The sequence below is a fragment of the Anoplopoma fimbria genome, chromosome 1 (assembly GCF_027596085.1).
Source record: "Anoplopoma fimbria isolate UVic2021 breed Golden Eagle Sablefish chromosome 1, Afim_UVic_2022, whole genome shotgun sequence".
Classification (NCBI taxonomy): Eukaryota; Metazoa; Chordata; class Actinopteri; order Perciformes; family Anoplopomatidae; genus Anoplopoma; species Anoplopoma fimbria.
Genome location: NC_072449.1, coordinates 14,702,567 through 14,718,026, shown reverse-complemented (window position 1 = coordinate 14,718,026; position 15,460 = coordinate 14,702,567). Strand labels below are relative to the sequence as shown.

Here is a 15,460-nt window from a genome sequence, read left to right as displayed (position 1 = left end):
GGGAGCAGAGTTGGTTGTGCAAGATACAGTCACAATGGAGATCCATCTAAATAATGTTGAAGTTACACCTGTGTCCGGATCACTTCATTATTGTATGTTTTTCAGGCAAGTAGCTCCTCACTCACTGCTGCATTTGCCTCTCAATCTGACAGATTGCTCAGTCCAGGTAGTTAATGGGCAGGATGTTGAATCTGACGTCATGTAGTTGGTCGGTGACGGCGGAGGAGGGACCACAGACCGAACTGATTCCACGTGTGACAGAGCGCTGCATTCCCGGCTCGCTGACACAGAAGCACGGCTCCGTCTGCCGACCTACAGCCTGTGTGTATCCCTTAGTCAGTGTCTGTACCTGGGTCAGATATGGAAGGAGACGGCAGCCAAGCAGCGTCCGGAAGCCCGACTGATCCGCAACACGACCCGGGGTAAGCGTTCTGTTAATATGAGCCACTGGAATTATCTCTCATCATTTGTTGTTTTTAAAACTGCACATTACTGCCGACTCCATCCCGTCATCTGCACGTTTGTTTGGTTCTGTGATGAAGCGGGCCTGCCCTCTTTTGCACTGTGCACGCGCCGGCTGGCCTGATATGTGCAGTTAGTGCGCTCTGGAATGAACACATGCCTAACTTCGTTTAGAAATCGGTGAGTTAAAAGCTGCCGCACTTAATGGAAAAAGCATCATGAGGAGTGATTGGTATTTTAAACATATATATATATATATATATATATATATATATATATATATATATATATATATATATATATATATATATATATATATATATAGCTTTGGTAAATGGCGGCATATTGTTAGCAACACTCTATTTTAATTAAATACAAAACATTAATTTAGTTCTCACTGTGTTCTGATGGAGGATTCTCGAACAGCCGAGCCACATTTAAAAGTTGTAGATGTTTTAGTTTGTATATTACATGTATGTCGAATTGAACAGTGCTTTGGTACCACAGTCAACAACTTAAAGTTGTGTTCTGGCAGGTAGGTACCTCTGCCACGAGCCCAGCTGTTTTTAACCGCCAGATGTTTTGAATGGAAGTCGGCATGCCCCCTGCTCACAACGGAGAGAGGGACCGCTCGGTGTACGCCGTTACTCTCCTTCATTTCTGTCCCCAGCTTTTTTTTTTTTTACTTTTCTCCAACTAGTCAAGTAACGTTAGTTAGATTAACATCCAAATGGACGGTTTGAGATGTGGAATAACTTCTGCTGCCTTTTGTCTTACAGGAAAATGTTTATCGGTGGGCTCAGCTGGCAAACTTCTCCAGGTAAGAACCTCGTCCACAGCTCTGTGTGGATGCGTGCACGTGCACACGGCGCAAGCTTGTTTAGAGCTCAAGTCCTCCATTCGGCATCCACTGGCCACTGCGCATCCTGCTCCTGTGATGTAACGAGCATATCAGCAGCTCTGATAACTCTCTGTCTCTGTATTCCACAGACAGCCTCAGAGATCATTTCAGTAAATTCGGGGAAATCCGAGAATGTATGGTGATGAGAGACCCGACGACGAGACGCTCCAGGTAAACCCACCAGCCCTCCTCCCACCGTCAGAAAACAACGGCTCTCTGGAGTGATAGGAGGACTGTGCAGCCTTTTGACTGGACCTGAGACTGAATGAAAGGGCACTGCAGTCTGACACTGACCATGGAGCTGCAATGCCATCTCTATTTCTAATGTTGTAGAATGTATTTAAGAAGGTCCTTCTGTTTGAAAGCAAAGTGAGAAGTCATTTACATTTCATTGAGAAACCAATGCATTGTACCGGCATGTAGTTAGTATAAAGTATGAATAATTTGATTTAAAAAAAAAAGGAAATATAGTAGTGAAATCAAAGTGTACAGGAATTATACATGGAATAGGTGTAAAGCAGGTGTAAAGTGTGGATTTCTATATTTCTATATCTGATAAGTAGCTCATTGTGATGTGAAACATGAGAAGTGTGAAATGGGACTCACTACATGTTAGCAATGTTAAATGCTGTTGTGTTGTTTCTCAACAGGGGCTTTGGCTTCATCACTTTTGCAGATGCTGCCAGCGTAGACAAAGTCTTAGCACAGCCGCACCACGAGCTGGACTCTAAAATGGTATGTCCACCTTTTTATCCTGATGTGAGACAAAGACATGTGTTAATCTATGTGTGAAACCCTGTGTATGATATTCATAAACCCCTGATGGTAGCAGAGCTTGTTAGGGGGAGTCTGTAAAGAGCAGAGGGAAACAGGCACTCTGTGCAGCTTTTTGATTGGCTGAATAGAGTTTCCACTCTTATACACGTCTATCTAGGTTTTCATTTAGTTTGTGCTTTTGCAATTAGTGTATTTTTTTCTTTGGATTTTATTTACAGTTTATAAAACCAAAACTGTGGTGCTTGAATCCAGTCTCGGTCTGGAGATATTTCTTCTACTCCTTCAGGTTTAGTTTGGTGTTCCCTATTACAATCAGCCCAGTTGTTGTTGTTGTTCATTTGTTTGAATTTTGCCTTTTCAGCCTAGTGTGGCTGACTGCTCAAATAGCAGACTGTCAGTTCACCTAAGAGAGACACATTTCTTACACTGCAGCTTCATTTAAAGCAGCTAATGCTTATCATCCATAGTGTGTCTTTGCCATGTAACAACAAAGCATCCTCATTTAAGACAGATTTCGTTTTAAAGTCAATTGTGTGGGATATCAATAGCTTGTAACATTGGCAAATATCATGCACTTTTACTATAATTTTTTTTATTTTCCTGTATTTCTGAAGAAACATGAGTTAAATCAGTTGGTATCTGCTCAGTATACAGAGAATAAGATTAGATTAAAAACAAGTTAATACTATCTGTAGGAATGTCAGTGATCAGCTGTTTGAGTAATGAACAGTTTTGTGGCAGTTATATGTTTGCATGCTTTGTGGTGCCATTGCAGTATATTTGAAAAAAGCATAATACATGTAGGCCTAAATGTACCCCCCGTTGAGTTCAAGTCATGTCAATTTCATTTCTACAGTTGGAAATGTGAAACTTGCCTCGCAAGGCTTAACAACGTTGCACTGTGAACAATTTACAGCTTATCCTCAGACTCTTTATTCAGATAAGGAACAAGTGCACACACCACGCTGGGGATTGACAGGACTGAGGGAACGTCCTGCAGAGAAACACTGATGCAATAAGATATGATAAGATAAAATAATCCTTTATTAGTCCCACAGGGGGGAAATTTGGAGGATTACAGCACAGAGTGGATAGTGCAAACAAGAGACATAAGTAAAAAACAAAATCAAAACAAGTATAATAAATAAGTCATCACACAGTAAAGTATAATAAATAGTATAAGTACAAAGGGTTCTCTGGCTGCGTACAGGATCCCCAGACCCGGTTGTGAAAAGTGCCCATGGTGCATAACTGTTGAAAGAGTAGTTAGACGAAGAAAGGTACAAAAAAAAAAGCACAAATATGTAGAAAACTGGAGGGAAAAAGCTCAACGGTGAGCAGGAGCTGCTGTAACAGGCTGCTACTGGTGCAGCGCCATCTATGTGTCATGTCATCTAATGAATCCCTTGAGAGCAATTTTTCTGATGAAAGGTTTTAATACCAGGTGAAACACTTTTCTTCTTTACTCAACCTGAGTTCAACACAAAGTCATGTCATTAGTTTAGCCACAGCACTGTTGATTTTGGGTCACGTGACACAGTGTGATATAAACATACAGAAGAGTGAGTTGTGATGAATCATGAGGTCACATATGTGTGTGCAGGGCTAATGGAACAAAGTGGGTCAGCCTGTTGAGAAAGCCTTTGAAAGCTGATTTGACTGAGCTGATTGTGACAGGCCCTGTGAGCTGCAGTGTGTTGGGCTGTGATGGGGTTGTTTCATGTTTAAGGTGGAGACATGAAGCGTGAGTGTATGAGAGCCCGACTCTGCGCCCACTGGGCCTGAAAGTACCCAGAGAGTCTGTTTCATTGGCCTTCAGTCTGATGTGTTACTCTAATACAGCAGTTTATGCTCACATTCTTTTTGTGCATATTCTGGAGGTCAACTGTAATTAAAAGTCTTAAAATGTCCCACTACCCTTTTCTCTGCCTTCAAATGCCCTGTTAATTATATATTTTCCTAGACTTGTTTCATTATGATGCGTTCAGGCTCTGTTCAGTGAAAATCAGTTTTGGGAGTAGATTATATATATCGTTATCATGAGGTGTTCACATGTAATCTGTAAAATGTAGTGTTGGTGAGAAACTTGAATAAATCCATTTGTTTGAAGGAGATGTTTTCACAACAACCATATTAAATATGAGAGAGGGAATTATGAGCTTATAATACATAATTGAAAGTACTTATGACAACATTTGTTTGTTTTGCAGAGTTAAAGTTAATGATAACTTTACATGAGAAAACTGTTGTTAATTAAGGTACAGTTAAAAAATGCCTGGAAAAAGGAAATATGAAGGAATAATAATGAGCTTGGAAGCCTGTCAAAACTTTTGCAGCTCGTGCAACAATATAATGTTGAGAGAAGGGTCAATCGGCATGTGCATTTATAGTCTACTCTTGTAATCTGCGTAAGGCAACAGAGGGTTTAAAGATGTCGTGTCCCCCTCTGTCTGAGTGAACAAAAACGAATGTTGCAAATAATGCAAGATCATTGATACTGATTATTGTTTAAACTGCTGGAAAACATTCCAGTAAAATGTATTTACTGTAGGATTCACCCGGGAATGAATTTTGACCATGATGCTTTGCAAATCTACATCAACATGCTGTATAGGGGTTCTATAGTAAGCATTTGGCCAATATACAGTAATAATGCTGTGAAAACTACAAAAAATTGTTACAGTGTATGCTTTAAAACCCAGGATTTGGACCAGAGAACCGCAGCCCTGAAATCTCAACTATTTTACAACCAGCTATGTAAAAGCCAGCATGCAACAAGAGTATTTGGTTGTGTTTTGGCTATTTGCATCTGTTTTCTTAATTTGTAATGTGTTCATCCCTCAGGGCCACCGTGATTGGCTGTTAGAGAGTGTGTGTGTGTGTGTGTGTGTGTGTGTGTGTGTGTGTGTGTGTGTGTGTGTGTGTGTGTGTGTGTGTGTGTGTGTGTGTGTGTGTGTGTGTGTGTGTGTGTGTGTGTGTGTGTGTGTCCACTGTATGTTATAGTATGTATGTTGACAAAGGTCAGAGGCTGTGAGAGAGAGAGAGAGAGTCAGTGGCTAGTATTAATATTCTACTCCGGTCATGTAAACAGCATTATCTGTGAGGATATTCTGCATTAGGCTGATGAAGACATTTGGGATATGTTGATATGATTTGGGTTAAAGAGCAGTCTTTGGACATGTGTACAGCACATTCACATATACGTCTCAATGGGGTTTTTACTGCAGTTTGTGACACACAGTCTCTTGCCGCCTCTGTCCATTTAACACAATCCTTACAGTGTTAAAGGCTGGAATAGAGACGCATGCTCAAAAGAAAAGCCCACTTCTCTAAATGGAATGAGAAACACATGTAAACATTAGGAAACACTTGGGTATCAACACATTGCCTGCTTTAGGCACGCGATATTTGTGCACACCAAAGTGTGCACAAATATCGCGGTGCCTAAAGCAGGGGGTTGAAGGAATGAAAGAGTAAGGCTGAGTTCGCACAGTGGAACAAGTCCTCCACCAGTGGAAAACTGAAAGTATCCTATTTCAACAGCTGCATGAAAACAGTAATATTAGTGGAATATTAATTTTCATTAGCCGCGTAAATAGCTAAGTAGAAATATTGGCTTTTATTTAAATATGTTCTCTATCTCTCTCTGAGTCCATTCCCCTTAGTTCCTTTCCTTTATTTTGACCATTTTTTTAAACTTTAATTTTCAGATTTGATGATGATGGATCGTGGCCGGTATTTTTTGTGAATACAATGTCTGTGTACAAGATGGAATATAGTTTTGCTCACTTTGTAAATTAGATTTTAATCAGTGTGATCATGAAGTTTGAGTGTTTTCTCTGGGTCAGTGTGAGAGTAACTGGGAGGTTCTGGGAATGCCGCTCGCCCATCGACTCATAGACCGCACATATAAGGTTATAAGTGAAGGCTGTTGGATTGTGGGTGAAAGAGTTGAACGAGTTAGTTTCTCTGTTCCTGATGTCATCTGCTCATAGCTGTATTCTAAACTTTCTTTTGAGGGAGTTGTTGCTGTACAGAGTAATCGGTCAGTTAGAATGGAATGTAACTAACCTAGCAGTGGCATTGGACGCCCTCTGTTCTGAAAGCTGTGACTGCAGAATATTGATAGTTACTCCTAGATGGATCATTTAAAATCAGGGTTTTGTGTCAAAGATATTATACTGACCGGTACCTTTGTAATAAGCGCACTATAAGCACACATTTTTGATATAAAGCCCATAACTTTGGTCATGTTTGGTCAAAATTGTGGGATTGAAAATAAATAAATCATGACTATAATTAAGATGCAAATACATAAAATGGGCTAACTGTTTTTATCTGGAATATACAAATAATTTAACGTTCCCTGAGATGGTTGTTATAAACAGGGAAACAAATATGTTCAAGTGGTACACTTTCAATGAATGAATTCTATTTGATTACTAGCAAATGTAGTGTAATAAAATATTCTTTTAGGAAAATGTCATAACTCATCTGTTCTAACAAGACAAATGGTGGACAGTAAACTCTTTCTTTTACAAAATAATGTTTGTCTTGTGACACACTTGCTGATGACTTTGGATTTCACTGGAAGGCTGAACATAGCGACTGTACATCATTGTGCTACAAGATCCTTCATTCTTGTGTCGTCTGTTTAATTTTTTCTTCTGCTGTAACAGACTTGTGTTTTCCATAAATTCAACAAGCAGGCTGACACCATGTTAATTAGTCCTTTGTCTGTGTAATTTGGCAATCATTTGAGCCCCCCTCCACTTGGGAAGAGATTAGAATTGATGTGGAGTGGTGTTGTGTTTGGGCAGAGCTACATTTCTAGTAGGTCTTCATTTTAATTTTTTGGAAGTGGAGACTAGACTAACCAAGACGGTTTAAATTAGTTTAATTCAATTTCTGTGGAGTTTGGATGAAGTGTGTTTTACAATCAGAGAGGTAAAATAGCTCTGTCTGTCAGTGGAGTCTTGTGACTTTGAGGAGATTATATTATTATATATGGAATAAACTAAAGTTGTAAAAATCCTGGTTGCTTTTACTTATTTTATTAATGGCCTACATGTTTTGAATCGGTGTATGTAATGGAATGCAAAATGAATATTCCTTCTAGAAATTGCAATGTACTGAATGATTCTAAATAAGGTTTAAAGAAACAACAACTCCTTTTCTTCTGTAGACCAGCACACTTGCTAGGCTGCTCTGATGTGTGCTAGAAATGAGTCCTGCCTTGACCCGACTTGGAAGAACCCATATGACCAAGGAAGGATCCTTGACTTTGAGAAACACCAACTGATTCCCTTCGTCTCTGGGTGAAATCAATGTTTCATTGAAGTACGTAACTAGGTTACCGTTGGTTTTCTCCAATAGGCTTATTTCTAAACGGCCTATAATAAGGGTAGGGATACATTTCTACTGGTGAAGGTATATGTTTAACCATGATTGGAAATGTTTTTTAGAAACCACCTGTGGCAAGTAATAAGGGGTGGTAAGTAAACAGAGCAATGCATCTTCCTATTTAAACTAACACCATCAAATCTGACTAAAATGGAATCTAACACAGAGTAGTCTCCAGAAGTCTTCAAAAGGAGATGGCTGTTGCCTGCTCTGCTTTGTCTATCTGCCTGTCGGTCCTGCTTCAACATCCATATCCACTACTTCTATATCCATGGAAAAGTGGCTCTGCACTGCTCTTTGAGACGGACTGTTAAGCTAATGTACATTTGCAAAAATATCCGGATAGTCTTCCTCCTTAAGTCCTTTCCTTTGTAAATCGAAAAACAATATGAAAACACTTCACTGCCCTGAAGTGCATAACACAACGGCAAAATACAAGAATACACAAAATAAATTGCTGTTCATAAAATACAAGAACAATACACACAACACTAAAGCAATTCACAAAACACAAGAACAATACACAAAATACAAGAACAGTATATATAACACACAAGAACCATACACAACACACAAGAAAAATACACAAAACACTACAGCAATACACAAAAGACAAGAATAATTCCAACATAAACAGGTGGGTACATACAATTAATAAAGAAAAACCTCTGTTTGTGGTAGACTACCAGATAAAGCATCCAATCAGAGATGTCTAACATGAACCTATTTTGGTTTCAGTCTGATCAAATGCTGCTGTGTCTTGTAAATTACTGTTGTTTTCTGTTTCACTGCTGTGATTTGGATGCGAGGGGCAATGATGAGCACATTAACACATAGGAAATAATCTTCAACAAGCAACACAAAGGTGAGATTTAAGCTATATATACGCTGGGGGGAAACACCATCTATGACTGTGGTTCTCAACAAGAACCAATGGGAGCTCAACACAACGAGGTGAGGAGGACGCCCCACTAGAAATCTTACTTAGACAAACAACAAGTTGAGATTAATATTTGTGGCCATATTTATGTAATTTTAAAGCTATTCATTGATTTAAATTTTGTATTACCTCTCTGTATTGTAGTTTTCACTTTACTGGTCGCTGTTCTTGTACAGTATTCAAATTACCCTCACAAACTAAATGAAACGGTGCAGCCTGTCATCCAGGGTGGCTGTTTGGAATTTTGTCTCATTGATCGATCTGCCTCCCGGCTCCTTTAAGTTGTGTCAGGAGTATTGAGTTATTGGCAATGCAAACACAACTCTTCCTACTGCTGCTGCTTCACATTAAAAGTGTTCAAGTTGCAAAACATGATGGCTTTAATTGTAAAGCAGTCACAAGAAATGCAGTCAGTATATCACTGCTATTAGTACTAAACTCAATCTCTCATCAAAACTGTGTCTGCAAAACAAACTAGCATCATTCTCATCAGTGGGTCAGTTTTTAATACTGTAGGAACGCCTCAGTGAGCTGTTGGATGAAGCGTGGCAGGCACACCTCCATCTCATCATCAACTTGGAGGGTGCCCCCGACAATGTGGAAAACTATTTGTAATGTGCCAAGCATGAGAACGGATCTTAGTCACTAACAGTATGATGGGACATCATACTGTTAGTTATTAACTTTCCTATTTCTTTACCCAATGTGAGGCAAATAATCCTCTCAGCCAACAGTTGGTTAGGCATCTCTGTAAACAGATGACATTCTAAATAAGGAGTTACAGTTTGTGTTAAAAAGGGTTACAAACAACAAATTCATACTTAATGTTGGTAAAACAAAGTCTATCATCTTGGGATCAAGTTATCAGTTAAAAGCTGAACCAAAACAGCTTGGTCTAAACTGATAGATATCAGCTTATCTGTGTCTGCAAGAGTTTTAGATGTTATGCCATTAAATCTTAATAATTTAGTCACAACCTCTATAAAGGAGATCAACACAATATGCAACAGAAAGAAGTTTCATGCTACATAAAGCCAAAACAAGTATGATACAGAAACCAATCGTGAACAGAGCCATGTTCAGGAGGAATTCATTGCCGGTTAATATTGTTCAAGAGAATATCAAAGGTTGGTTCAAAATTGTGTCTTCAAACATTTCAGGAACCATCATTTAATTGTGTGTGTATAAACTATAACCACATGTGTAAGAAATATAACGTTACCTAGGTGAAAGTAGAAATCCTCCTTGGCAGAGAATGATGAATATATTTTAATACACTATTTTCTGGGAATATAGTGCGTGAACTTGATTGTTAATTCCATGAGCTGAGCTGTTTTGTTTGCAGTGTTTATGTGGCTGGTGTGTATCAGTGTGTTTGATTGTATATGTATGGACCATGAATGTATAAAGAGAATGGTTTATTCTTTCAAATGTTACTCAATGGCCCATGCAGCAAAAAAGAAAGAAGTGACTTCTGAGTATAGAATTAATTTGAAATGACCTGGATCTTCCAGTGATCTTCTGAATCATTTGGTTCATAGTACAAGTGCACTAGCATCTCATTTAGCCCCGCCTCCTAGCCCTCGGTCCAGGCTCGTCCTAATTACATGAATGGAGCAAGAAAAATAACTGAGGATTCAGCTATTAGAGAATTTTACAACTTTTAGGAACTAATAAAGTTATATTCATGTGTTTGCACTGGGAAGTTGATTGACCTAAAAAAAATATCAGCTGAGTTACAGATGTCTCTTTCCCAATAAACGTCTTTGGGAAAGTCTTTTTGGGCCCCATTGCATAACATGACGGACACGGAAGCCTAGTAAAAAAGAAAAATACTCCAGTTCCTCTTCTGTTGTATTTCTGACAGAGCAGCTGCAAAAGGTGTGTTTTATTCTACCAGTGCTTAATACATGTGTGGCTTCAAACAATACTCTCTGGGACCTTTGGTAGTAAAACATTCTCTCTGTTCCCATCAGTAACTGCATGTGTCACCAAACCAACCAGGACTGAAGTGAGAACAACTGGTGCATTAGCTGCACAGCCAAACAAACTGTGAGCTGAGAGGATTCATTACCTCACCAAAGCATTAATGAGAAGGACTAAAGACAGCTAACAGTGTGCAGGCTGTGCAGGCTGTGCAGTGTACAGCGTTCGTAGCTATACCTACGTGCTGCTATTCATAGATATCCCACAAAATCCATTTGTATCTAATCCACGTAATCATGAGCAAGAAAGTATAATGACCGCAAAAACCCACACTAGGCGGGTCAAACAAAAACTATTCTTTTACCCAGACTGTGCCCCGTGTGAAACAATAAGTCTATGTTCATTCATTTGTTAAGTAACTTACGTGCAAAAACGTCACTTCCGGAGTTATTTTAACCCAAACCATGATTTAATCCTGACAAAGTAGTTTTGTTGCCTAAACCTGTTGTTTCCTGTGAAGACAGAAGTTAAACGTTGATAGGACTGTATGCAAGTAGCAGATATTGACAAGTGTTGCTGGACTTTAATAGGAAACACACAAAAAATGGGGAGTAACGTTTTGTAGATATCATATGAACCGTTGAATGAGAATACGTTGCAAAATGTCCATACAATGTCCAACATGGTGATACTGAACATACTCGCTATTGTGTCATGCATCATTTTCTGTGTATCCCTGTTGTTTAGTAGGCAATTTCATTAAATAGAAATCGTAATCTTAAACATCAAGGTATCCTTATTTTGCTTTACTCCCCAAAATCTTTTTTTTTCAGTATTTGAGCTCTCTTTGTGTCTTTTTTTTTTTGCTGACTTATCATGACGTGCTTTCCCTCCTGCAGATTGATCCTAAAGTTGCCTTTCCTAGACGTGCTCAGCCCAAGGTAAGATGACTCTTTATTTTTGTGCCATAAAGAGATGTGTTGTAACTTTTTCTTAAACTTGTCGGTGCCATTAGAGCACATTCACTAGATCACTTGTTTAGTTTTTGCCTCCAAGGATGTTGTATGATGGATTGTAGAGGCTTTTTATCTCAGAGAACAAGCTGTTGTCTCTTTGGTAGTTGAGGTTTGAGAGTGAACTGGGAGAGCCAGAAATTGTGTTCTCTTTATGATGGGATGTTACTGTAGATTTGACTACCAGCAAGGGGAATAACTCTATGCTGATTTTTTAAGTGAAAGCTGGCAGTTTGAGCAATGTTGTTAGTGACTGTATGGAAGCCTGGAAGGTTTCATAATCAAAACTGAATTGTGCATATACAGTGCTGTGTTGCAGATCTCAACAAAGCTGTGATATTTCTCTCCTTTGTGGTGTTTTTTTTGGAGGTGAGGGAGGGAAACCTTTGTATTCATTATTTGAATAAACATGAAATGTACTCATGGACATTCACAGCAATAAACTAGAACTGCACACTGCCATGTGGTGCAGCCAGAAGCTGTGAAGGAGCTGAAGCTGCAGAGCAGTGCACAGTGAAGGATGGCTCAAGGTTAAGCTCGGCCTGCATTTTTCTTCTGGGCTTGCTTCTTAAGGGCGATCTCATTAGAGCAGAAAACAAGTATCAACGTTTCCTGCTTTATGTGAGAGTGTGTGTCTTGTTTAGGCGGCACCCTCCATCACCTGCCTTAAACCTGCATTTTCCCCCATAGCCATCAGGTGGCGACTCCTCTGGTTGTAATCAAGTCAAGACCGAGTCAAGACCAGGACCAGACCAGTGCCCCTTCAGTTGATCTGAAAAATCCACATTCCCATAAATACACAGAGAGCATGTTAAGATTCAGCTTCAGTCACCTGCTTTATTACCACATATGATAAGATAATCCTTTATTAGTCCCACAGCGGGGATAATTGCAGGATTTCAGCAGCAGAGTGGATAGTGCAAACAGACAAATAAACAAATAAGAGACATAAGTAGAAAGACAAGATCAAAACAAATATAATAAATAAGTCATCACACTCAATCAGACAATGCACAGGCTGTTTAACTATATATTTATCATGTTATATCTATTATTTGGAACGTAATGCTGTTATGCATCTCAACATTTTAAAACTGACAGAACTGTTTTTACTCTAAAAATGTTCTACATCACTTCACATAGAAAGACTAGTTTCCTCAGTGCTTGCCAGAGGTCTCAAACTGAACAAGAAGAGAGGGCGTTTGCTGTGTCAAAGTGTGATGTGACTCGAACCCTTCCCCCCCGACATCTTCTCTCCACCACAGCACCAGAACTTCCCCCTGTATTCTGAAGGACAAGAGTTATCATTCACATGAACACACGATATATGAACTTCGAACTTGTTGGTGTTAAAGTGGATTAATTCACATTTTTAACTAGAACATAGACATGTTTCTGAGGACTAGAGTCATCCTGCTGGTCTAGGCCTGTCTTTGCACCTCATTAAATGCAGTGTGAATAATCTTCAAAAGAAACATGTTCAGTGTTCATTTGGTTACTCCCTCGGCATCTTCATTTGGGGTATTACAGCTATCAGAACTGCTGAAGTTGTGTCAGGTCTATGTCGTACAGCTATGTGCTACAGTTACTGAGAAGAATGTAGAGTAAGATATTTAGTAAATGTGTTAAATTCATTATGCCTTTGTGCCAGCAACAGACAGGGCCAGAAGTTTCCAGGTTGTCCATCCGTAGGTCTGTCTGTCCGTCCTGTCCATTCTAGTGAACATGTTAAGTCAGGAATCCCTTGAGGGAATTTCTACAAATATGGCACAAACGTCCACTTGGACTCAGTATGAACTGATTCGATTTTTAGGGTCAAAGTTCACTGTGACCTCACAAAACAAACTTTTGTCCATGACTCAAGAATGAATATGCTAAATATGACGGATAACAATGACAACACAAATGTCTAATAGGATAAAATGATGAAGGGAGGACATTTTGGACAGATTTGGTAAACTGCAACTTGACGGGTTGAACTGAGGAAAATACCATCAGATGGCATTTCTAGTTGTTTTTGGTTTAAGCTAGAATTGACAATTTGCAGAGTATATCTTTTTTCTGATGAACTGTGATTTACTTGTACAGTGAAATACATTGACTTTCTATAATTGAATGGTCTACAAGTATTGGTCATTTTTCAGAGTTTTACATTTAATCAAACTATGTAATGTATTTGGGTTTAAATGAGAGAAATAATTTCCCCATTGACTAATAAAGTATAAAAATTAATCTTTCTTTTGGGCTTCGGGAAATTCACTACTTTCTTATTTTTTACAAACCAAACAATTAATTGCCAGATGAATCTGTGATACATATAATCATTAGTTGCAGCCTTAGTATTGTCCCACTCCTGTGTTGCTGTATCACCTGAAGGCAACACTGTGTATTGCCCTTACAGCAGCTGCCTCTCATGTAGGAGTAAGTACTTTGAATAGAAGGGCAAGTACAGAGGGCAGTCATGGATGTTGTGTACAAAAGAATGATGGTTATTCTTTCCAAGATTTGACTAGTTGGTGATGATAATGTCCCAGACATTCAGAAACAACTAAGAGTAAATAAATAAATGTGAAAGCTACTCATTAATTACAGTATGTCTCAATAATGGCCACCGTTAACACACAGGAAGCATTTGATGACTGGTTTTGACCAGTGTTATAAATTCTGATGGTGCCAGAAGACAGTAAAACTGGAGACAATACTAAACATTCAGAGTTTCAAGATTCTCATCTTTCTATCTTTATAACTTTTTACCTGGCTCTTCTTTGTTTCATCCTCTAGCTCCTCTTTGACCTCTTTCACTTCTTAGGGTTGCAAAACTTTGCATGCAAAGTAAGTTAAGCATATCAATGCCTGAAATGTAAACAAGCCCCAAGGGAATTCACAAGCTAAATGGACAAGTGGCCCCAGCCCCTCCCACCAGTTGAACCAGGACTGTATTGGGGCCCCAGCCCCTCCCTCCAGTTGAACCAGAGTGTGTGTGGGTTTCTTTTTTACCAAAAAACCCCGACACACAATTAAGATGTTCCTTTAAAGTTAATATCTGTAGCTTGTCCCTAAAAATGGATAGAGACTAACATAACTCAGGGTAACAGGAACATATTCATAACATTATTAGACATGCAATAATAACTGTTACCTATTTTTCATGAACAGAGTACAGCAGTATTGTAAAATTAAACTGTCTCTCCTTTAATGACAGTTCATAATCTACTGTTATTTAACTCATTCCTCTTGCCTCTCAAACACTGGTTGTGTGACTTGAGTCCAAGTCCCAAGTCCGAGTCCTCATCTCTGCTGTGTGGAACTCATTGGGATCAGTCTTATGTAAGCTAACATGAGATATTGCTTAACCTGCCCTTTACCTCATCTGTTTATTAAGGTCAATATTGGTCCGTATATCAATCCTTCATATTTGATTGGTGCATCCCCAAAGGTATTTCTGACCTTAGAGATATTTCTGATATGGTAAAAGTCGACTATTGATGCAACTAATGTAATTGTGAAAGTCAAACCAGTATCCAAAGTGAGCCCTAAGTTTGTTGTTTGTTTTTGATCTACCCCTTGCACATGGATACTACGAAGACAGTTAAATGATACTTTTAATACAATAAATCTGCTTATTAAAGGCATTTGATGTCACTTTCTCTCCAATTCAAACATTTGTAGATGAGAATTGTGTGACTGAATCTTGTGACAGTACCAGACTCGAATCTGAGAACAAATTCTATGCACCTGACCAAAAGACAAGCTGAACAGTGAGTCGTCAGCTGATGAGGGCTCAGCTGACAGGGAGCAGATGTAAATTAGCCTTCTAGATTACCTCTCTTATTGACATCTTTCTGTTGATCAGTTGGCATTGTCTCCTACAAAAACCTAATAAATGAAATGAAAATGAAAGCTACAAACAGAACATAGATGATTAAACTGCAAATAATGACCTTAAGTGGAAATCTACTTTTGGTAGTTCATCTTTATAAAATGACTTCAGCGCCTTATTTCTTCCAATTGCAGGCAATGAAGAGATTTAGATTGAAG

At 38.9% G+C, this 15,460-nt stretch overlaps 1 protein-coding gene across 1 annotated transcript in view; it reads left to right on the top strand.

Annotated features, from left to right (window-relative positions):
* The first annotated feature begins 360 nt into the window (after window positions 1–360).
* Window positions 361–15,460, top strand: part of LOC129092308 (RNA-binding protein Musashi homolog 2-like) — a 112,154-nt gene continuing 97,054 nt past the window's right edge. Inside the window, exons 1-5 of the mRNA XM_054600220.1 lie at window positions 361–422; window positions 1,242–1,282; window positions 1,453–1,534; window positions 2,014–2,098; window positions 11,309–11,350. Coding sequence (XP_054456195.1) covers window positions 361–422; window positions 1,242–1,282; window positions 1,453–1,534; window positions 2,014–2,098; window positions 11,309–11,350 — 312 coding nt within the window. The remainder of the gene's footprint in view (window positions 423–1,241; window positions 1,283–1,452; window positions 1,535–2,013; window positions 2,099–11,308; window positions 11,351–15,460) is intronic.